We start from the raw sequence: 24,542 nt of genomic DNA, 5'->3' as shown, positions 1-24,542 counted from the left end.
CATTGCAAAAACAGTTTTAAAATTGTTTTTAATGTTTGAATCTATTATTGAGTCATTATGATGTAACTCATAGGCCAAACATGGGGTATTACAGTTTTTTTGGTTTTTTTGTTTTTTGAGATGGAGTCTCGCTCTGTTGCCCAGGCTGGAGCGCAGTAATATGTATCTAGGCTCACTGCAACCTCTGCCTCCTGGGTTTAAGCGATTCTCCTGCCTTAGCCTCCCAAGTAGCTGGAATTACAGGTGCCCACTACCACACCCAGCTAATTTTTGTATTTTTAGTAGAGACAGGGTTTCACCTTGTTGGCCAGGCTGGTCTGGAACTTCTGACCTCAAGTGATCTGCCTGCCTCAGCCTCCCAAAGTGCTGGGATTATAGGTGTGAGCCACTGCACCCAGCCTACCGTTCTGTGCTGTGTTAACATTATACCTATCTAGAACATTTTCAAGTAGTATCATGAAATTCTAAATGTATACTATCTTTTAAAATGCATTTCAGTCCACCTCTGGAGGTATGAAGGAGGCTATCCAGCCCTCACAGAAGTCATGAGTAAACTCAGAGAAAATAAGGTAATGATTTTGAAAAATGTTTACAGACTAATGATATATAGATGTTAGTATGGAATTAAATGACTTTTCTGTCTTCAGTTTTTGTTAATAAACTTTTTGTAACAGAAATTTTATTGTTTGGACTCCTGAAGTTGTATTTAAACATAAACAGTTGTAATACTATTCAAATAACAATTCTGGCTGGGCGCGCTGGCCCACGTCTGTAATCCCAACACTTTGGGAGGTCAAGGCAGGCAGATCACAAGATCAGGAGATGGAGGCCATCCTGGCTAACACAGTGAAACTCCGTCTCTACTAAAAAAATACAAAAAAATTAGCCGGGCATGATGGTGGGTGCCTGTGGTCCCAGCTACTCAGGAGGCTGAGGCAGGAGAATGGCGTGAACCCGGGAGGCAGAGCTTGCAGTCAGCCTAGATTGAGCCACTGCACTCCAGCCTGGGCGACGGAGTGAGACTCCGTCTCAAAAAAAAAAAAAAAACTTATTGTTCTTATTATAAAAGTCAATTATACTTTGAAACTGATAAGGTGGTACTTTGAAACTGGTGACTGGGCTGGGTGCGGTAGCTCACGCCTGTAATCCCAGCCCTTTGGGAGGCCAAGGCAGGCATATCAGTTGAGGCCAGGAGTTCGATACCAGCCTGGACAACATGGCAAAACCTATCTCTACTAAAAATACAAAAAGTAGCCAAGCGTGGTGGTGCACACCTGTAATCCCAGCCACTCGGGAGGCTGAGGCACAAGAATTGCTTGAACCCAGGAGGCACAGGTTGCAGTGAGCCGAGATCACACCACTGCACTACAGCCTAGGCAACAGAGTGAGAATCTGCCTCAAAAAAAACAAAAAAACTAGTAACTGGTGTATCAGTCAGCATGGGAGACACAATTAGCCCTGGATGACCTAAAACTGTCTACTTCAGGAACTGTCTATCACACACATAGAGTTTATCTTGGACTGACTTTGCTTTCCACCCACCCTTCACTAGCAGGTGCTTGTCAGTAGGGAGAAATTTAAAAGCCACACATCATTAAGAAAGAAAATCTTTTGTATAGATTCCCAGACAAATATAAATAGCTTTTGAATTATCTGCTCTTTTGTAGTCTGCATGCCACTTCTATTGATGTGCCATCAAACACTGTTAGAAGAATCTAAAAATATAGCAAGTTACATTTGTTTGCATTGCCACCTAAATCATTAGGATGACCAAGTAATTTGTCATCTAAACCTGGACACTTTTGAGAATGAAAAGGAATGCTGTTAATGATTATGCAAGTTCAACAGATATAAACTGGGACTGTCTCAGGCCATCTGGGACCTGTTGATTACCCAATTATAGTATTCTGTAGGAACATAAATGTTACTGAAATGGATTTACGTAAGTATCAGAAGATTTCATGAGCATATTTTTTTCACTCAAAGGAATTTTTGGAATTTCGTAAGGCAAGAAGTGACATGCTTCTCTCCAGGAAGAATCAGCTCCTGTTGGAGTTCAGTTTCTGGAATGAGCCTGTCCCACGATCAGGCCCTAATATATATGAACTCAGGTCTTACCAACTCCGAGTAAGTACACAAATAGAAGTTTTTCCTTTTGCTTTTCTGTGAAGAAGCACAAGCACTTTGTAAGGCTGACAACAGAACTTGTGTGTACATTCTGTGATGTGTGTTTAGCATTCTATATATATATATTTTTTTAAGACTGGTCTCACACTGTCACCAAGGCTAAGCTCTTTTGCTTTTTATGGCCTTACACATAATGCTTATTATTTGAGATTTTTCTAAATAACATTTCTGTTTTTAAGAAGAAGAACTGGCCGGGTGCAGTGGCTCACACCTGTAATCCCAGCACTTTGGGAGGCCGAGGCGGGCGGATCACGAGGTCAGGAGATCGAGACCATCCTGGCTAACACGGTGAAACCCGTCTCTACTAAAAATACAAAAAATTAGCCAGGCGTGGTGGCGAGCACCGTGTAGTCCCAGCTACTCGGGAGGCTGAGGCAGGAGAATGGCGTGAACCCGGGAGGCGGAGCTTGCAGTGAACCGAGATTGCGCCACTGCACTCCAGCCTGGGCGATGAGCAAGACTCTGTCTCAAAAAAAAAAAAAAAAGAAGAAGGACCTAAAGTGCAGGATAAGGTACAATATGTAACATCTATTGTGGTTAAATGAGAGCAGCTAATAAACACTGTGACTGTTGAACAAATTATACAACATGGTAAGAGTAAAAGGCAATAATGTTTTATAACACTTTCTAGAAATTTTCGTACTGAGAGCTGGAAGGAAAGCCCCAGGTAGCAGCATTATTAAAGTGGCCAATGCCTGTAATCCCAGCACTTTGGGAGGCCAAGGTTGGAGGATTGCTTGAGCCAGGAAGTTTGAGACCAGCCTGAACAACATAGTGAGACCCTGTCTCTGTTAAATTAAAAAGTAAAGGTTTGGCTGGGTGCGGTGGCTCACGCCTGTAATCCCAGCACTTTGGGAAGTCAAGGCAGGTGGGTGACTTGAAGTCAGGAATTTGAGACTAGCCTGGCCAACATGGTGAAACCCCATCTCTTACTAAAAATACAAAAAATTAGCCAGGCCTGGTGACGGGTGCCTGTAATCTCAGCTACTCGGGAGGCTGAGGCAGGAGAATTGCTTGAACCTAGGAGGTGGAGGTTGCAGGAGCTGAGACTGAGCCACTGCACTCCAGCCTGGGCAACAGAGCAAGATTCTGTCTCAAAAAAAAAAAAAAGAGTTTTTGAAGTTAGTTTTGTCACTTAATGTTTTTTCTACTGCAGTTTGCTATTTCTGTATTTTTTTTTCACAGAAGAACTAACAAACCAAATCTAAATCTGTTTTCAGCCAGGAACCATGATTGAATGGGGCAATTACTGGTGAGTATATTACTGAATGGTGACTTTTTAAGTCTTGTGAATAGATTAGTTTAGGCCATAGTGTTAATTCTAGGGAAAAAAATCTGAGGATGATACCATGACTTGACAGTACACTAATGTTTTGTTGGATGTTTTTATTATGAGATTTTTCAAACATACAAAACAAGAGAGAATAATGGGGCTCCCCTTCCACATCCATTGCTTAGCTTCAGTAGTTAACACATGGCCAATCTCGTTTAGGCCTAACTCTTTCAACCCAGATTGTTTGGAGTTAAATCCCAGACAGCAATCTGTTTATTTCATAAATATTTCAGTACTGTATTTATTTCTAAAAGGTAAGCACCTTTTTTTAAAAGCAAAACCAATATTGCATAAAGTTAGTTTACATACTTATTGGATATCATCTTTTCTGAAACATTACTTTTGTCACAAATACATACCACATCAGTAATAGTTTCTTTTTTTTCCTTGCTAGTTTGAGTAGAAAAATAGCAATTTTTCCACAAGTCGATCTGTAGATTCAACAGAATCCCTATCAAAGTCCCAGCAGGCTTTAGAAATGCAAAAGACTAGTCAGGTGCAGTGTGGCTCATGCCTGTAATCCCAGCACTTTGGGAAGCCAAGGCAGGAGAATCACTTGAGTCCAGGAGTTCAAGACAATCCTGGGCAACATAGCAAGACCCCACCGCCTCTACCAAAATAAATAAATAAATTAAACTAGCCAGGTGTGATGCCACATGCCTGAGGTCCCAGCTATTTGGGAGGCTGAGTGGGAGAATTGCTTAAGCCCAGAAGATGGAGTTTGCAGTGAGCCAAGATTGCACCACTGCACTCCAACCTGGACAACAGAGTGAGACCCTGTCTCAAAAAATAATAATAATAATAATCCAGGCATGTTGGCTCACACCTGTAATGTCAGCACATTGGGAGGCTGAGGTGGGCAGATCACCTGAAGTTAGGAGTTCGAGACCAGCCTCACCAACATTGCGAAACCCCATCTCTACTAAAAATACAAAAATTAGCCAAGCATGGCAGTGCACTCCTGTAATCCCAGCTACTTGGGAGGCTGAGGCAGGAGAATTGCTTGAACCCAGGAGGCAGGGTTGCAGTGAACTAAGATCGCACTACTGTGTTCCAGCCTAGGTGACAGAGTGAGACTCTTTTTCAAAAACATAAAACTAAAAAGGCTGGGCATGATGGCTCATGCCTGTAATTCCAGCACTTTGGGGAGACTGAGGGAGGAGGATTGCTTCAGCCCAGATGTTTGAGACTTTGAGACCAGCCTGGACAACATGACGAAACCCTGACTCTACAAAAAAAATACAAAAAGTAACCAGGCATGGTGGCGCACACTTGTAGTCCCAGCTCCTCAGGAGGCTGAGGTGGAAGGATCACCTGAGCCTGAAAGGTCAAGGCTGCAGTGAGCCATAATTGTGCTAGTACTTTCCAGCAGGGAGAGAATAAGACTCTGTCTCAAAAAAAATAAAAAATTAAGGCAGGGATGGTGGCTTACACCTGTAATCCCAGCAGTTTGGGAGGCCAAGGTGGAAAGATCACTTGAGGTCAGGAGGTTGAGACCAGCCTGACCAACTTGGTGAAACCCTGTCTCTACTAAAAATACAAAAATTAGCCAGGTATGGTGGTGTGCACCTGTAGTTCCAGCTACTCAGGAGGCTGAGGCAGGAGAATCACTTGAACCTGGGAGACACAGGTTGTAGTGAGCCGAGATCACCCCATTGCACTATCGCCTGGGTGACAGCAAGACTGTCTCAAAACAGCACAAAACAAAAAATGCCTTACTCTCAGTGATACAAAAAAACTTTTTTTTAATTAAAAACACAGGCCAGGCATGGTGGCTCACACCTGTAATCCCAGCACTTTGGGAGGCCAAGGCAGGCGGATCACAAGGTCAGGAGATCAAGACCATCCTGGCTAACACAGTGGAAACCCCATCTCTACTAAAAAATAAGCTGGGCGTGGTGGTGGGTGCCTGTAATCCCAGTTACTTGGGAGGCTGAGGCTGGAAAATGGTGTGAACCCGGGAGGCAGAGCTTGCAGTGAGCCGAGATCGTGCCACTGTACTCCAGCCTGGGTGACAGACCAAGACTCCATCTCAAAAAAAAAAAAAAAAAAAAAAAAGACAAGTCATATGCTGGAATAAAATATTTGCAAATCATATCTCTGATAAGCAAATTAAATTCAGAATATATAAAGAATTCTTACAACTCAAGAATATAGATAACCCAATTAAAAATGGGTAAAGAACTTGAAAAGACAGTGGCTGAGTGTGGTGGCTCACACCTGTAATCCTAGCACTTTGGGAGACCAAGGCAGGAGGATCTCTTGATCCTGGGAGTTGGTGACCAGCCTGGGCAACATGGCAAAACCCTGTCAAAAAAAAAAAGAAAAAAAAAAAACTTGACGGGCGTGGTGGTGGCACATGCCTATAGTCTCAGCTATTCAGGAGGCTGAGGTTGGAGGATTGCTTGAGCCTGGGAAAGTGGAGACTGCAGTGAGCCATGATCATGCCACTGCACTCCCAGTGAGACCCTATCTCACAAAAATAAATACATAAATAAATTGAAAATAGAACCAGGCGTGGTGGCTCACGCCTGTAATCTCAGCACCTTGGGAGGCAGAGGTGGGCGGATCACAAGGTCAGGAGAGTGAGTCGAGACCATCCTGGCTAACATGGTGAAACCCCGTCTCTACTAAAAATACAAAAAAAAAAATTAGTCGGGCGTGGTGGCAGGCGCCTGTAGTCCCAGCTACTCGGGAGGCTGAGGTAGGAGAATGGTGTGAACCCAGGAGGCAGAGCTTGCATTGAGCCGAGATCGCGCTACTGCACTCCAGCCTGGGCGACAGAGTGAGACTCCGTCTCAAAGGAGATAAATAAAATAAAATAAAATAATAAAAATAAATAAATTGAAAATGGAATTCAGTGTGATTCAGCAGTCCCACTTCTGGGTATATATCTAAACGAATTCAAAGCAGATCTCAAAAAGATTTGCATACCCATGTTTATCATAGCTTTATTTGCAGTAGCCAAGAGGTGCAAGCAACCGACATATCTATCAATAGATGATAAAGAAATTGTGGGCTGGATGCGATGGCTCCTGTAATCCCAGCCTGTAATCCCAGCACTTTACACCTGTAATCCCAGCACTTTGGGAGGCCGAGGTGGGCTGATCACCCAAGCTCAGGAGTTTGAGACCAGCCTGGCCAACATGGTAAAAGCCCATCTCTACTAAAAATTAAAAAATGAGCCGGGTCTGGTGGCATGTGCCTGTATTCCCAGCTACTTGAGAGGCTGAGGCAGGAGAATCGCTTGAACCTGGGAGGCGGAGGTTGCAGCAAGCTGAGATCATGCCACTGTACTCCAGCCTGGGTGACAGAGAAACCCTGTCTCAAAAAAAAAAATAAAAAGAAAGGGAAGTGTGGTCTGTACATAGAATATTACACATCCTTAAAACAGAAAGAAGTCTTAGATCGGGCGCAGTGGCTCACGCCTGTAATCCCAGCACTTTAGGAAGCCAAGGCAGGCAGATCACAAGGTCAAGAGATCGAGACCATCCTGGCCAATGTGGTGAAACCCCGTCTCTATTAAAATACAAAAATTAGCTGGGCCTGGTAGCGTGTGCCTGTATTCCCAGCTACTTGGCAGGCTGAGACAGGAGAATCACTTGAACCCGGGAGGCGGAGGTTGCAGTGAGCCGAGATCATGCCACTGCACTCCAACCTGGTGACTCCATCCCCGCAAAAAAACAAGGAAGTCCTGTCATGTGCTGCAATATGGTGAACCTTGAGGAGGATGTGATGCTAAGTGAAATAAGAGGACAAGTAGTCTATCATTCTCCTTATGCGAAGTATCTAGTGTCGTCAAAATCATAGAAACAGAAAGTGGAAAGGTGGTTGCCAGGAGCTGGGCAGAGAGGGAGTACGGAATTGGTGTTTAGTGAGTATAGAGTTTCAGTTTTACAAAATGTTTTGGAGATGTGTGGTGTAACAGTGTAAATATACTGGACACTACATAAAAATGGGTAAGATGGTAAATTCAATGTTATGTGTTTTTTACCACGATAAATATGTTTAAAAAATTTTTAGGCCAGGTTGCTCACAGCTACTTTGGGAGGCTGAGGTGGGCAGATCACCTGCGATCAGAAGTTTGAGACCAGCCTGGGCAACATGGTGAAACCCTGTCTCCACAAAAAATACAAAAATTAACCAGGTGTCGTGGTACATGCCTGTAATCTCAGCTGCTCGGGAGGCTGAGGCACGAGAATCACGAACCTGGAAGGCAGAGGTTGCAGTGAGCTGAGATTGTGCCACCGCACTTCAGCCTGGGCTACAGACCCTGTATCAAAAAAAAAAAAAAAAAAAATCATAAAATAAATTTAAAAAATGTTTAACAGGCAAAGGATTTGAATGGGCATTTCACCAAAGAAAATACATGAATGCCCATAAGCTTATGAAAAGGGACTCAACCTCCTTCGTCATTATGGAAATGCAAAGTGAAACTACAATGAGATACCAGTTCCTGCCCAGTGGGACAGCTATAACTTAAAAGAGAGAGATAATAACGTGTTAGTGAGGTGAGGAAAAAGTGGACCCTTCCGATATTGCCGATGGGAATGTGAAATGGTGCGGTCACTTTGGAAACAGTCTAGTAGTCCCTCAAAATGGTAAACATGAAATTACGTGTGGGCCAGACGCAGTGGCTCACGCCTGTAATTCCAGCACTTCATGAGGCTGAGGGGGCGGATCACCTGAGGTCAGGAATTCGAGACCAGCCTGACCAATATGACAAGACCCCATCTGTGCTAAAAAATACCAAAAACGGGCCGGGCGCGGTGGCTCAAGCCTGTAATCCCAGCACTTTGAGAGGCCGAGACAGGCGGATCACGAGGTCAGGAGATCGAGACCATCCTGGCTAACACGGTGAAACCCCGTCTCTACTAAAAAAGCTACAGAAAACTAGCCAGGCGAGGTGGCGGGCGCCTGTAGTCCCAGCTACCCAGGAGGCTGAGGCAGGAGAATGGCATGAACCCGGGAGGCGGAGCTTGCAGTGAACTGAGATCCGGCCACAGCACTCCAGCCTGGGTGACAGAGCGAGACTCCGTCTCAGGAAAAAAAAAAAAATACCAAAAACGTAGCCGGGCATGGTGATGGGCACCTGTAATCCCAGCTACTCAGGAGGCTGAGGCAGGAGAATCGCTTGAACCCAGGAGGTGGAGGTTGCAGTGAGCCAAGATCGTGCCTCTGCACTCCAGCCCGGGTGACAGAGCAAGACTCCATCTCAAAGAAAAAAAAATTACATATGACCCAACAATTTCATTCCTGGGTGTCTACCCAAAAGATATCATCCACATAAACACTTACACATATGTGTATAAGTGAATTTTTCCTTCTCGGATCATCAAAGGCTAAATAATGCAAGTTAGAAAGCAAACATCCATGTAAACACTTACATAAGTGACCATAGCAGCATGTTTTATAATATCCTGCAAGTAGAAACAACTTTGCCCATCAACAGAGGGTGGGATTAGCCAGACGGCCAGTTTACTAGCCCTGATTTAAATGATAAAGCTCTCCATGTCCTCCCAGCAGCTACCTTAAATTCAAACACGAGACACACAAGAAGCATGCTGATTACAATTATAACAAAATACCACCTTTCACCATTATGATTTAATACTGTTTTTGGAAATCCTGACTATTATGAGAAAAGACAGAGACATACAAAGCCTCAATAGGCCGGGTGCTGTGGCTCACACCTCTACTCCCAACACTTTGGGCGGCTGAGGTGGGAGGATCCCCTGAGTCCAGGAGTTCAAGACCAACCTTGGCAACATGGTGAAAACTCATCTCTACAAAAAATACTAAATTAGCCAGGTGTGGTGGTGCTCCTGCCTGTAGTCCCAGCTACTCTGGAGGCTGAGCAGGAAGATCACTTGAGCCCTCGCTGTTGAGGCTGCAGTGAGCCATGATCATGCCACTCCAGCCTGGGCAACAGAGCAAGACCCTGTCTCAAAAAAGCCTGAATAATTAAGAGGGATGCAAGAATAAATTATTGGCCATTGGTTAGCTGGTTAGTGCCTGGGACAGGAAATGGAAAGAAAAATGCTAGTGACATTTAGGGTTCTGTGATGGTGAGATTGTTGGTGTTTTCTTTTTACCAGTTTCCATACTTTCTTCATTATGGGATTTCTTTGGAAGCTAAAAGTATTGCCTGGGCATGGTGGCTCACGCCTGTAATCCCAGCACTTTGGAAGGCTGAGGCAGACAGATCACTTGAGGTCAGGAGTTTGAGACCAGCCTGGACAACATGGTGAAGCCCTGTCTACTAAAAATACAAAAAAGAAAAAAAAATTAGCTGGGTATGGTGGCGGGCACCTGTAGTCCCAGCTACTCAGGAGATGAAGGCTGCAGTGAGCCAAAATGGCACTGCTGCACTCCAGCCTGGGTGACAGTGAGACTCCATCTCAAAATACATATATGTAATTTTGAAACATTGGGATAGTTTCCTAAAATAATCTGAAGCATACATCTATATCTAATTAAACAAAAATATTTTGAGCATTTTTTTCTTTGAAATGACGTATTTCTGTACCTTAAGTTTTGCTGTTTTTCTTCCTTTCTTTTTTTTTTGAGACGGAGTCTTGCTCTGTCACCCAGGCTGGAGTGCAGTGGCACGAACTCGGCTCACTGCAAGCTTCGCCTACCGGGTTCTCGTCATTCTCCTGCCTCCGTCTCCTGAGTAGCTGGGACTACGGGCGCCCGCCATCACGCCCAGCTAATTTTTTTTTTTTTTCTAGTAGAGATGGGATTTCACCGTGTTAGCCAGGATAGTCTTGATCTCCTGCCCTCGTGATCCACCTGCCTCGGCCTCCCAAAGTGCTGGGATTACAGGTGTGAGCCACTGCGCTCGGCCTTCTTTTCTTTTTCGCGGGGAGGTGTTTGTGTATATTTCTTTTAAGTAATTACGTGAACTCCTACTTTTCTTTGGCAACTTGCTATTTCTGTTTCCTAAGCTGACATTTCATAACTATTTACCCACAAAGGGGAGGCCACATGGTGCTGAGAAAAAGCTCTGGGTTTGAGTTACTTGACAACTCTCACCTTTAAAAGAGGACTTGTACCTTTGTGCCTTTTTTTTTTTTTTTTAACTTCAGCTTATATCTTCTTTCTTTTCCTTTTTCTTTCTTTCTTTCTTTCTTTCTTTCTTTCTTTCTTTCTTTCTTTCTTTCTTTCTTTCTTTCTTTTCTTTCTTTTCTTTCTTTCTTTCTTTCTTTCTTTCTTTCTTTTCTTTCTTTTCTTTCTTTTCTTTCTTTTCTTTCTTTTCTCTTTCTTTTTTTTTTTTTTTTTTGAGACAGAGTCTTGCTCTGTCGCCCAGGCTGGAGTGCAGTGGCGCAGTCTCGGCTTACTCCAATCTCTGCCTCCTGGGTTCAAGTGATTCGCCTGCCTCAACCTCCCGAGTAGTTGGGATTACAGGCGTGCACTGCCACACCCAGCCATTTTTTTGTTTTTAGTAGAGACAGGGTTTCGCCATGTTGGCCAGGCTAATCTGGAACTCCTGACTTCAAGTAATCTGCCTGCCTCAGCCTCCCAAAGTGCTGGGATTACAGGCGTGAGCCACCGCGCTCGGCCCCCGTTTTTCTCTTTTTTCGGTTATGAAATTTCCTGCTGTGGCCGGGCGCGGTGGCTCAAGCCTGTAATCCCAGCACTTTGGGAGGCCGAGACGGGCGGATCATGAGGTCAGGAGATCGAGACCATCCTGGCTAACACGGTGAAACCCCGTTTCTACTAAAAAATACAAAAAACTAGCCGGGCGTAAACTAACCGGGCGTGGTGGCGGGCGCCTGTAGTCCCAGCTACTCGGGAGGCTGAGGCAGGAGAATGGCGTGAACCCGGGAGGCGGAGCTTGCAGTGAGCTGAGATCTGGCCACTGCACTCCAGTCTGGGCGACAGAGCAAGACTCCGTCTCAAAAAAAAAAAAAAAAAAGAAAGAAATTTCCTGCTGTGCATGAAATAATTTCTAAGATCCCTTCTAGCTCCAACAGATAGTTCTGTGATCTTTATTTCTAATGAATTCTTTCCTCCTCAGATCATCAAAGTCTAAATAATGCAAGTTAGAATTTCTTTTCATTTGAAAACTAAGAAATACATATTTGGTTGTATGCTGCTATTATATACAATTTTTGCTCTTTTGTTTTTGGACTATTGCTGTTAATCATGTAGCTATTCACAGAATAGGATCACTCACTAGTTCAATTTTTGCACATTACTGATCAAGACTCGCTTGCTGTGGAATCCACAGGGACATACTGGGGTTATTCAGTTATTTAAAAAATTATTTGGCTGGGCGCAGTGGCTCACACCTGTAATCCCAGCACATTGGAAGGCCAAAATGGGCAGATCACCTGAGGTCAGAAGTTCGAGACCAGCCTGACCAACATGGAGAAACCCCGTCTCTACTAAAAATACAAAAATTAGCCGGGTGTGGTGGCACATGCCTGTAATTCCAGCTACTTGGGAGGCTGAGGCAGGAGAATTGCTTGAACCTGGGAGGCGGAGGTTGCAGTGAGCCAAGATCGCACCATTGTAATCCACCCTGGGCAACAAGAGTAAAACTCCTTCTCAAAAAAAAAAAAAAAAAAAAAAAAAAACATTGTTTATAAAGCCAGTTTAGCATTCAATTTATATTTTGGCACATAGGTAACTAAGATGGTGACCACCTCGTCTGTACAGGCTTCTGATTGTTACCAGGCTCAGGCAAGTATGTTTTCTTTGCCTACCATAACTAAATTACAAAAATTCAGAATGAAATGAATAATCTGGAATATTTACCACTATCAATAAAAGTCAGGTTTTTTTTCTTCCAAATAGAGTTAGAGTGCACGTTGAAGTGATTTGCTTAATTTCAATAATCAGATTTGTAATTTCTGTGAAGATACTGATCACTTTATTCTCAATGTAAAGATTAAAGATGTCACCTTATTTGTGGATAATCCATGGGGGCAATAGCAAGAAGTCCCTTTTTCACCATAAAGAAACCCAAGCACTTGGGTAAGGTCCCCATCGTGGCATTGAGACCATGGTGGATTAGAGCAGAGGTGCAGAGTGAGTTTAAGGACACTGGATTGCTTGAGCCCAGGAGTTTGAAACCAGCCCAAGCAATATAGCAAGGCCCCGTCTCTTAAAAAAAAAAAAAAAAAAAAAAAAAAAAAATTGGCTGTGCTTAGTGGCGCAAGCCTGTAGTTCCAGCTACTCAGGAGGCTGGGGCAGGAGGCTCCCTTGAGCCCAAGAGTTCCAGGCTGCAGTCAGCTAAGATCATGCCACTGTACTCCAACCTGGGTGACAGAGTCTCCGTCTTAAAAAAGGAGACTGGCTTCATCACTCACAGGAAATCACTCTTACTTGGATTTTTTCCCCCTTTTGAGTTATCATTCAGTATATATGAGGTTTGCCTCCAGGAAGAGAATGCTCAGCCAAGCCAACTCAAGCATCTTGTGCCTTGAGTGTGACATCTTTCACTGTCACTATTAGTAGGTTGCTATCCTTGTTTGTATGCTGCCAGCTCTTTTGAATGAATTAGAATGAATCTGTCTTCCCAAGTCTTGTCAACTGTGGGAACCTGATGTGACTGAGACTTCAGGCTAGAGCCTGGGCGGTGTGGTATGGATTTACTGGGTAACACATGGTGTGTCATCTCCTGATCTCCTGATAGACCTTAACTGTGCATCTTCTGCTGACCTCCCTACATCATTTGAAGCCCCTTCCTTTTCACCTTTGATTCCAGAAGACTGCTTTTGAAAAAATAGGCACATTTTAAAACATTTTAAGGAATTCAGATGCATCACTAATTTTTTTTTTTTTTTTTTTTTTTTTTTGAGTCGGAGTCTCGCTCTGTCGCCCAGGCTGGAGTGCAGTGGCCGGATCTCAGCTCACTGCAAGCTCCGCCTCCTGGGTTCACGCCATTCTCCTGCCTCAGCCTCCCGAGTAGCTGGGACTACAGGCGCCCGCCACCTCGCCCGGCTAGTTTTTTGTATTTTTTAGTAGAGACGGGGTTTCACCGTGTTAGCCAGGATGGTCTCGATCTCCTGACCTTGTGATCTGCCCGTCTCGGCCTCCCAAAGTGCTGGGATTACAGGCTTGAGCCACCGCGCCCGGCCCACTAAATATTTTTTTAAAGTGTCTGGTGCAAGTATGAAAGGTGCTTAAATTAAAGGACTCTGAGCTGGGTGCAGTGGCTCACACCTGTAATCCCAGCACTTAGGTAGGCTGGAGTGGACAGATCACTTGAGGTCAGGAGTTCAAGACCAGCCTGGCCAATGTGGTGAAATCCCATCTCTACTGAAAATACAAAAATTAGCTGGGCGTGGTGGTCCACACCTCTAATCCCAGCTATACAGGAAGCAGAGGCAGGAGAATAGCTTGAACCTGGGAGGCAGAGGTTGCAATAAGCCGAGATCCCGCCACTGCACTCCTGGATAGCAGAGGAAGACTCCATCTAAAAAAATTAAAGGGCTGTAGGCTGGCCTGGTGGCTCATGCCTGTAATCCCAGCACTTTGGGAGGCCAAGGCGGGGCAGATCGAGACCAGCCTGGCCAACATGGTGAAACCTCATGCCTACCAAAAACACAAAAAATTAGCCAGACGTCATGGTGGGCGCCTGTAATCCCACCTACTCGGGAGGTTGAGCAGGAGAATCGCTTGAACCCAGAAGGTGGAGGTTGCAGTGAGCCAAGATTGCACCACTGCACTCCAACCTGGGCAACAGAGCGAGACTCCATCTAAAAAAAAAAAAAAGCAGGGCATGGTTGCACATGCCCGTAACCCCAAGTACTCAGGACGCTGAGGCACAAGAATAGCCTGAACCTAGGAGATGGAGATTGCAGTGAGCTGAGATCGCACCATTGCACTCCAGCCTGGGAGACAGAGGAATACTCCGTTTCAAAAAAAATTAAAGAGCTGATACCTTTTGCAGTGGGAAATTCTTAAAAAGGAAAGTTTTAAGCCAAATGCCAATTTTTAATTGATCACAATGTGATGTTGTCCATGGAGGCACAATGTATATTAGTACTTTCTTCCATATTTAGTACATAATGAATGCCTTTGGTACTCATTTTCTGAATGGTTTGCTCTGGTAAGAAAGAAAAAAAAGCAAGAGGCAGCTTTGCCTGCACTAGTGATGGCAGCGAGGTTGTACCACCAAAAAGCTTCATTCCCATGGTTCCTCCCTCTGGCATCCAAGAAGTTGCAGAGTGCCTTGTGTAGTTCAGAGAGCAGGGGTGTTTCTCAGGATCTCAGAGTCATCAGCTGCTTTGAAGGTGTGCTTCCTTCACCTGTGTTTTAACGCCCTGCCCCAGGGTGGTCCCTGTCTCCCTTGGGTACAGTGCCCTGTGGCACCTTGGGTGCTCTAGTTCCAGGTTTGCCTCGCTTCCCCTCTCGGTGTTCTGGAGAAACAATGCTTTTTAAGTTGACGGGTCCCATCCTCTGCCAGTTCTAGATTTTATTTCAAGAATCACCAGTGCAACTATATATACATTCTTAGATTGCTGTTTTTATTTTTAATAAGTATCATTAAATACTGTACATTTTCTCACAGAAATTAGTATAGCTACAGAAAAGTACGCTTACATTTCATATACATTAAAATGACTTTTAGACCAGGTGTGGTGGCTCACGCCTATAATCCCAGCACTTTGGGAGGCTGAGGCGGGCAGATTACTTGAGGTCAGGAGTTTGAGACAAGCCTGGTCAACATAGGGAAATCTTGTCTCTACTGAAATTACAAAAATTAGCTGGGCATGATGGTGGCTGCCTGTAATTCCAGCTACTCAGGAGGTTGAGGCAGGAGGATGACTTGAACCCGAGAGGTAGAGGTTGCAGTGAGCTGAGATCCCACCAGTGCACTCCAACCTGGGTGATAGAGTGAGACTCTGTCTCAAAAATAGGCCAGGTGCAGTGGCTCACGCCTGTAATCCCAGCACTTTGGGAGGCTGAGGTGGGCAGATAACCTGAGGTCAGGAGTTCGAGACCAGCCTGGCCAGCATGATGAAACCCCATCTCTACTAAAAACACAAAAATTAGCCGGGTATGGTGGCGGGCGCCTGTAATCCCAGCTACTTAGGAGGCTGAGGCAAGAGAATCGCTTGAACCCAGGAGGTGGAGGTTGCACTGAGCTGAGATTGTGTCACTGCACTCCAGCTTGGGTGACAGAATGAGATTCCGTCTCAAATAATAATAAAGTAAATAAAATAACTTTTGATTTGCATTAGATAACTTGATACTAATTTGATAAACAATTAAGTCTTCATTTTAAACAGCCTGCCCTGAGTATGGCAAAGATTTAGTCTACTGATTCTCGTTGGTGTATCTAATTCAGTGTCTTAAACAAACATCACCTACTCTTACAGGGCTCGTGCGATCCGCTTCAGACAGGATGGTAATGAAGCCGTTGGAGGATTCTTCTCTCAGATTGGGCAGCTGTACATGGTGCACCATCTTTGGGGTATCTGTTTTTTCCTTTTTGAGTTACTGGGATTTAAGAGTTCATTACTAAGTTGTATTGGGCAGTAGAGCACATCTTGAGTCAGTAACCTTAACCACTACAGCAAATCCAGACGTCACACAGGGACAGTCTGTACGGGGCTGTTCGGAACTAGCGAGGTCAACAGTACAAGTCCATAGATTGATGGCGTTAGTGAGCTGAAAGTGAGTGGGGATGATGGGGAAAGGAATAAGGGGTGAAGCAAGCACCCCTGGAAGAAGGAGGCCAGGGAAGTCAGAGTGCCTTCCACAGAGTGGTCCCAGCCTTTCTTTGTAGACTGACTTCTTAATTCCTTGGCAGAGGCAGGCCTGCATTTTACCCAGAGCGGCAGCTTCCTGCACATACTCACTGCCTGCCTTTGTAGACGTTCCACTGTCTCAGGACATGGACTCCCTCACCTTTTCCATCCCCACCCACTTTTGTTTGGCACCATCTTTGGTGTCTTTCCCGTCCTGCCCTAGATGTCACCCCTCCCCAGTAGTGAACATCATCACTCCTCCTGAGCCCCCAGAGCCCTGTGTGGTGCTGGTTATTACTGTTGCACTGTGTATGGTGTGCAACCCTCTCAGGCATCCCCATCTATGAACAAGCACAGGTGCTAGAAGGGCCGGATTGGATGAAGTTTCCATCCCTTTGGCTGTTGGGCCGAGGTCAAGCCAGGTGCATGCTCCATTCACATCAGCACCTGTAGCTGCTCGCAGAGGGCCTCCCAGATGCAGGATCCTGGAATTGCAAACAGGCAGGCACCAGAGTGTGAATGGCAGAGCTATCACAGAGGCTGTGGGGAACACAGGGCAGACCTCCTGTCTGCCCTGTGGGGAGGACTCAAGGCTTCACAGAGCAACAGCAGGATGAAGAGGATTGCTTGAGGCCAGGAGTTTGAGGCAGCAGTGAGCTATGACTGTGCCACTGCACTCCAGCCTGGGCAATACAGCAAGACCCTGTCTCAAAAAAAAGGTAATGAAGAAGATATTGGCTGGGCACAGTGGCTCATGCCTATAATCCCAGCACTTTGGGAGGCCAAGACAGGTGGATCACCTGAGGTCAGGAGTTAAGAGACCAGCCTGGCCAACATGGTGAAACCTCATCTCTACTAAAAATACAGAAAATTAGGCATGGTGGTGCATGCCTGTAATCCCAGGTACACAGGAGGCTGAGGCAGAAGAATCGGTTGAACTCAAGAGGTGGAGTGAGCTGAGATCATGCTACTGCACTCCAGCTCGGGAAACAGAGCGAGACTCCGTCTCAAAAAAAATAAAAAGCCGGGCGCGGTGGCTCAAGCCTGTAATCCCAGCACTTTGGGAGGCCGAGACGGGTGGATCACGAGGTCAGGAGATCGAGACCCTCCTGGCTAACACGGTGAAACCCCGTCTCTACTAAAAATACAAAAAACTAGCCGGGCGAGGTGGCGGGCGCCTGTAGTCCCAGCTACTCGGAGGCTGAGGCGGGAGAATGGCGGGAACCCGGGAGGCGGAGCTTGCAGTGAGCTGAGATCCGGCCACTGCACTCCAGCCTGGGCGACACAGCGAGACTCCGTCTCAAAAAAAAAAAAAAAAATAAATAAATAAATAAATAAATAAAAGGAAAGTAAAAAAGAAAGAAGGCATCTGGATGAGATACGTGTGAATTGTACCACGACACAGGTGATCCCCCTCCACCTGAAGCGCCTTTCTTCCCATTCCTACGTCAGTGATGTCCTTTTCAACTTCAACACCCACCTGGTCAACTTGCACCTTCCCACAGCTCTCCCATTGCTTGCCCTGCTCCCCTGTACACCGTGTCCTTGCATGGGCCACAGCACTCTCCACGGCTGACCTGGCCTGTCTCCTGTCCTGGGGCTTCACCACATGGAACACACCCGCTACCCAGATCAGTGTAGTGCGAGATAAATGTTGAGTAAAATTGATCTGACGTTGCTTATCTGTGGTCTCACAGTTTCTGGTCATAAATTTAACATGTTATTGGAGAAGTTCACTTGGTTTATAAAGGTATATCTTAGATTCACTAGATTTTAAAGCTTAAGAGGGAATTGTGGCCAGATGTGGTGGCTCACGCCTCGAATCCCAGCTGTTTTGGAGGCTGAGTCGGGAGGATCACTAGAGTCCAGGTGTTTGAGACCAGCCTGGGCAACATAGTGAGACCCCATCTCAAACAAGCAAATAATTTTTTTAACTTAAGAATGGGCCAGGCGTGGTGGCTCACCCCTGTAATTCTACCACTTTGGGAGATTGAGGTGGTTTGATGATTTGAGCCCAGGAGTTTGACGTCTGCCTGGTCACAAAAAAAATACACAATTAGCCAATGTGGTAGCACTTTCCTGTAGTCCCAGCTATTCAGCGGGCTGAGGTGGGAGGATCACTTGAGTGTAGGAGGTCAAGGCCGTGGTGAACCATCATCGTGCTACTGGGCTCCAGCCTGGCTGACAGAATGACCCTGTCTCAAAAAAAAAAAAAACAAAAAAAAAACTGAAAGTGCTTTTCCCACATGGCCTAATATAATTTTGCTCAGTGTTTCCCCAGCCCAGTATATTACACACCTGAAGTAGTCCCTGAGAAAACTAGATGCCCTTGTGAAGCAAGACCTTAACGTATGTATGGGTAGAATGCAGGGTATATGTTTTAAGTCTGCTTCTCTGTGTGGTTATTTTTAAGCTTACAGGGATCTTCAGACCAGGGAAGACATACGGAATGCAGCATGGCACAAACATGGCTGGGAGGAATTGGTATATTACACAGGTAATCTCTTAACAGCCATGAAATAACGCTTTTTGTCTTACTGTTTCAATCATGTTCTTTCACCCTGACACTAATAGGTGGCTTTTGTAATAGTATGTTACTAGGATAGTGAGTCATCAGGTTGGGCGGGGAAGGGAGATAGTCAATTTTTCTCTAATACTTACATGACTTTTTTCAATAAAGCAGAATATCCATTCTTTCAAATATGTTTATCATCTGTTACAGTTTTCAGACCCTTGGATGTTGTAAATTGTACATCATTACCTTTTTTTGTAGATTTCTGTATTGTCTGAAAACTTATTACAGAAATAAAATTTTTTCTAAGCTTTCCTTTTCCATCAAAATTGTTAGTATCCCAAATCAGAACTTAATATATCAATTAAAGAGTGATTTTGAAATTAGATAAATTAAACTTCCTGTATGTACAGTATGTATACATGGGTACATAATACATGCATGTGCACATACATAAGTATATTATGAAACGCTGTTTGCTTGATTTTTATAAGAAAACAGTTGGCTGAATGTAACCCAGTGGCATTGGTAGAGGTAATCAGTACCAGCCATGTTGCATGGCAAGTATATTTCTGGCCGGGCGCAGTGGCTCACGCCTGTATTCCCCGCACTTTGGGAGGCCGAGGCGGGCAGATCACCTGAGGTCGGGAGTTCGAGACCAGCCTGACCAACATGATGAAACCTGTCTCAATTTGAGAGGCTGAGGCAGGAGAATCGCTTGAACCTGGGAAGTGGAGATTGTGCCACTGCACTCCAGCCTGGATGACAAAGCAAGACTCCGTCTCAAAAAAAAAAAAAGTATATCTCAGCCCATATTGTACCAAGAAAATAAAAGAGTAATTTGTCCTAGAAAGTAGATGTTACCTTGTCTTTCAGTTCAAGAGATTATATAACGTATAATTGCATGTTATAATTATATAATTTTATTTGATTTTGCTGCTTACTCAAAGAACGTTTGAGAAGTCACCATTCTTCCTCACAATAAGACAATACAGACTTTCCCCACCTCCTACAAATAAAACAAATCTCCAGGTAGCATCTGTTGTAATTTTTTCTTCCTTTTTTTTTTTGAGATGGAGTCTTGTTCTGTCACCAGGCTGGAGTGCAGTGACGCGATCTCGGCTCACTGCAACCTCTGCGTCCTGGGTTCAAGCGATTTCTCCTGCCTCAGCCTCCTGAATAGCTGGGATTACAGGCAGGCACCACCACACCCAGCTAAGTTTTGTATTTTTAGTAGAGACGGGGTTTCACCCTGTTGGCCAGGATGGTCTGGATTTCCTGACCTTGTGGTCCACCTGCTTTGGCCTCCCAAAGTGCTGGGATTACAGGTGTGAGCCATCGCGCCCAGCTGATGTGTTGTAATTTTAATAGCATCTTGTAGGATGCCAGCTGACACAGGGCCCACTTCTGTATTTCTGCCCTTGAAGTTAATCCTGTATATTATGACATTCTCGTTTTCAAGCAGCACAATCTGTCTGTTAGTGTCATTTACCATAATGTGTTTAGAAAAGAACAAGTGCAGTAACCCTGATCCTATTTTCAGTTCCCCTTATTCAGGAAATGGAATCCAGAATCATGATCCCACTGAAGACCTCGCCCCTCCAGTAAAGCTGTAGAGTTTCTATGTGCCTACATACATTTCTGTGACAAGTATTTGTCATAAATTAATTTTAATTGTATATCAAGTAAAAAAGAAACACTGAGGTTTAAGCTGCTGTATATAGCTTGTGAGAAACCTCTTTTCTTTAAAATTTACATAATCACAAGAAAGGAAAGAATTACAGTTGGACTGATTGTGACAGTGCCCTGTTGTCCTCTTTGAAACACACCCGTGTTGTCCAGTGTACCTTATAACACTTAGCCACTTCTCCCCACCCTCCAGGAGGGGTCCACATTGAATTCTGAATCATCTTAAAAATAAGATTCCAACCACAAAAACAATTAGCCATTTCTTTACTAAAAAACAAAAAACAAATCTGTTTTATAATTACAGATTTTTAGACAAATTTCTTGTATCAGGAAGAAATACAAATTTTGTCATGTTTCTCAAGCAGTTTTTCTGAGTAGTTTCTGAGGAGGAACAGATTACGAGTGTGCCCAATAACTGAAAATGTTTTAACTCACTCTCATTTGTAAGCAGTCCACATAGTAGACAATGGGTTTTCCAAGCTGGACAAGGTACATTTAATCAGTAAATCAGTTTCCCATCATGTATCGTGATGTTTCAGTGTGAGATACAAAAACAATGGCTTGAAACTTGTGTATCATATATGATTTTGAAATGAACACCTTGAATAGCACTAATTTTTATTTGTGATATTTTTCTATAACAAAACAAGTAGCACTAGGAAAAGAGGTTTTATTTTGTAAACGATCGTTTGTGACCTCAGACACTCTCTGGCTAATATTTTAATAAGCTCACAGCAGATCATTCTGAGATCATGGATGAGGGGTGGTGCATGTTGAGATTTAAATTGGCATAAAGCTGCATCCTTTTTGTCTAGCTGTTTGATTTCATTGTTTAATATGGTGTGCCAATTTCGTGACTGTTACCATGTGAAAGTCCTGTTGAAATGAACAATCATGTCTGCCCCACAATCAAGGATGCCTGTGTGAAGTGTGAGTCAATCTCATACCCAATGTCAGACTTTTACATGTCAATGATTTTCTCCAAGAACATAGAAAAGTCAATAAAATCCTCTTAATTTTCACATATCACGTTTGGATTTTTGTTTTTTTTAATTTGTTCTGAGAATGACAGACATGCTGTGAATGACCCTGTCACTCTTGCAAAATAGCTTGTCACAAAGGATTGAAGGAAGTGAGGAAGTCAGCTGGCTTCTGGGGAAAATCCCTCCAAAGGAACAAAGTATGAGGCCCTGGGCAAGGTCATGCCTTGTATGTGCCGAGGGCAGCAGAAGCCAGTGGCGGAAGCAGAAGCCAGTGGCGGAAGCAGACATAAGGGAGAGCGTGGTGGGACATGAGCTCAGAGCTCACAGGGCTGGATCCCTTGAGTGTTGGAGGCCATTAGAAAGACCCTAGTGGCCAGACCCAATGGCTCACACAGGTAATTCCAACACTTTGGGAGGCCGAGGCCCAAGGATCCCTTGAGCGCAGGAGTTTGAGACCAGCCTGGGCAACATGAATGAAACCTCATCTCTACAAAAAATCGAAAAATTAGCTGGGCATGGTAGCATGTGCCTGTAGTCCCAGCTACTCAGGAGGCTGAGGCAGGAGGATTGCTTGAGCCCAGGAGGTCGAGGCTGTAATGAGCTGTGATCACGCCACTGCACTGCAGCCTGGGCAAGAGAGCTAGACCTTGCTCAAAAAATTAATAAGGCTGGGCACAGTGACTCACACCTGAAATCCCAGCACTTTGGGAGGCCAAGGCAGGCAGATGACTTGAGGCCAGGAGTTTGAGACTAGCCTAGCCAACGTGGAAAACCCCATCTCTACTAAAAACACAAAAATTAGCCGGATGTGGTGGCACATGCCTATAATCACAGCTACCTGGGAGGCTGAGGTAGGAGAATTGCTGAACCTGGGAGGCAGAGATTGCAGTGAGCCAAGAATGTGCCACTGTACTCCAGCCTGTGCGACACAGCGAGACTCCATCTGCAAACAAAAAATAATAAAAAGACCTTGGCTTTTATTATAAGGGAGATGGGAGATGAGATCCGCTGGAGGCTTTCAAGCAGAGGAAAGGCATGATCTGACTTACATTTTCCTTTTTTTTTTTTTTGAGATAGAGTCTCACTCTGTCACCCAGGCTGGAGTGCAGTGGCACAATCTCGGCTCACTGCAACCTCTGCCTCCTGGGTTCAAGCGATTCTCCTGCCTCAGCCTCCAAGTAGCTGGGACTACAGGCACGTGCCACCACACCTGGCTAATTTTTTGGTGTTTTTAGTAGAGACAAGGTTTTACCATGTTAGCCAGGATGGTCTCGATCTCCTGACCTCATGATCCTCCTGCCTTGGCCTCCCAAAGTGCTGAAATTACAGGCGTGAGCCACCGTGCCCAGCCCTGCATTTTCAGTAGTAACTTCAATAAGGAGTAGCAGTAAAAGTAAACAGAATGGGCCAGGCACGGTGGCTCATGCCTGTAATCCCAGCACTTTGGGAGGCCAAGGCAAGGCAGATCACCTGAGGTCAGTTCAGGACCAGCCTGACCAACATGCAGAAACCCCATCTCCACTAAAAATACAAAATTAGCGGGGCACGGTGGTGCATGCCTGTAATCCCAGCTACTTGGGAGGCTGAGGCAAGAGAATCACCTGAACCTGGGAGGCAGAGTTTGCAGTGAGCCAAGATCGCACCATTGCACTCCAGCCTGGGCAACAAGAGTGAAACTCCATCTCAAAAAATAATAATAATAAGTAGGCAGAATGGCCAGATTCTAAATATATTTTGATTGTAGAGCCAACGTGAATTCCTGAACAAGTGATTGTGGAGTGTGAGTGAAAGAAAAAAGTGATTTTAGTTTTTGGCCCAAGCACTTGGAAGGCTGGGGAAGGTGGAACAGATTTGGGGGAATGAAGATCAGATATTCTATTCTACTCATGCTGAGTTGGAGATATCTCTGCACAGATCCAGGGGGAGATGTCAAGTAGGTCTTGGTTATGAGTCTGGAATTTAAGCGAGCCTTCTGGCCTGGAGATGCACATTTGCAAATTGTCCACATAAGTTGAAGTGAGGCAGCCAGATGTGGTGGCTCACGCCTGTAATCCCAGCACTTTGGGAAGCCGAGGCGGGAGGATCACCTGAGGTCAGGAGTTCGAGATGAGCCTGGCCAACATGGTGAAATCCCGTCTCTACTAAAAATACAGAAATTAGCTGGGCATGGGGGTGGGCACCTATAATCCCAGCTACTTGGGAGGCTGAGGCAGGAGAATCGCTTGAACCCAGGAGGTGGAGGTTGCAGTGAGCTGAGATTGCACCACTGCACTCCAGCCTGGGTGACAGAGCGAGACCCTGTCTCAAAAAAAAAAAAAAAAAAAAAGACGAGCTCACCAAGTGAGTGACTATAGTCAGATGAGAGGATCAAGGTGAGGAGGAACCTGCAAAAAAGACTAAGAAACCACCAGGGAACTCAGCAGACAAGCAAGCAGAGTGTCATGAGTGTCAGGAAGTCGAGACCAGCCAGGCCAACAAAACAAAACCCTGTCTCTACTAAAAATTCAAAAATGAGCCGGGTGTGGTGGTACACACCTGTAATCCCAGCCACTTGGGAGGCTGAGGCAGGATAATCACTTGAACCCGGGAGGCAGAGGTTGCAGATATTGCGCCACTGCACTCCAGCCTGGGGGACAGAGTGTGATTCCATCTCAAAAAAAAAAAAAGGAGGAAGATTTTTAACTCAGTGTCTCAGAGGCAGTAGCCTCCCTCTGGGACAGCCCATACCACAAGATAATCAGTTACTTTCCTGCCCTTTTAGTGTTCTATAAGTAAAATTCTTAGAATGGCTTGTATTTCTAGGTGACTAAAACTACATAGATAGATAGATAGATAGATAGATAGATAGATAGATAGATAGATAGATAGATAGATAGAGATATTCTTCTCTTTCTTTGGATATTTACCTGACAAGCTTCTGCTGATATCAAGTAGTGGTTTTGTTTTGTTTTAGAGACAGTCTTGCTTTGTCACTCAGGCTGGAGTGCAATGGCGTGACCTTAGCTCACTGCAGCCTCGACCTCCTAGGTTCAGGTGACCCTCCCACCTCAGCCTCTTGAGTAGCTGAGACTACAGTGCACGCACCATGCCTGGCTAAGTTTTAATTTTCTGTAGACACAGGGTTTCCT

The 24,542-nt window shown here is 44.9% G+C and overlaps 1 protein-coding gene across 1 annotated transcript in view; it reads left to right on the top strand.

Annotated features, from left to right (window-relative positions):
- NIPSNAP2 (nipsnap homolog 2) overlaps positions 1–21,457 on the top strand; it is a 39,403-nt gene extending 17,946 nt beyond the window's left edge. Inside the window, exons 5-10 of the mRNA XM_030932170.1 lie at positions 499–569; positions 1,987–2,127; positions 3,408–3,439; positions 15,859–15,953; positions 18,644–18,727; positions 20,286–21,457. Of these exons, the coding sequence (XP_030788030.1) occupies positions 499–569; positions 1,987–2,127; positions 3,408–3,439; positions 15,859–15,953; positions 18,644–18,727; positions 20,286–20,350 (488 nt within the window). The 3' untranslated portion in view covers positions 20,351–21,457. The remainder of the gene's footprint in view (positions 1–498; positions 570–1,986; positions 2,128–3,407; positions 3,440–15,858; positions 15,954–18,643; positions 18,728–20,285) is intronic.
- Positions 21,458–24,542: the final 3,085 nt, after the last annotated feature.

This window comes from Rhinopithecus roxellana, chromosome 6, assembly GCF_007565055.1.
Source record: "Rhinopithecus roxellana isolate Shanxi Qingling chromosome 6, ASM756505v1, whole genome shotgun sequence".
NCBI classification, from domain to species: Eukaryota; Metazoa; Chordata; class Mammalia; order Primates; family Cercopithecidae; genus Rhinopithecus; species Rhinopithecus roxellana.
This window is presented reverse-complemented; position numbering and strand designations above follow the sequence as displayed.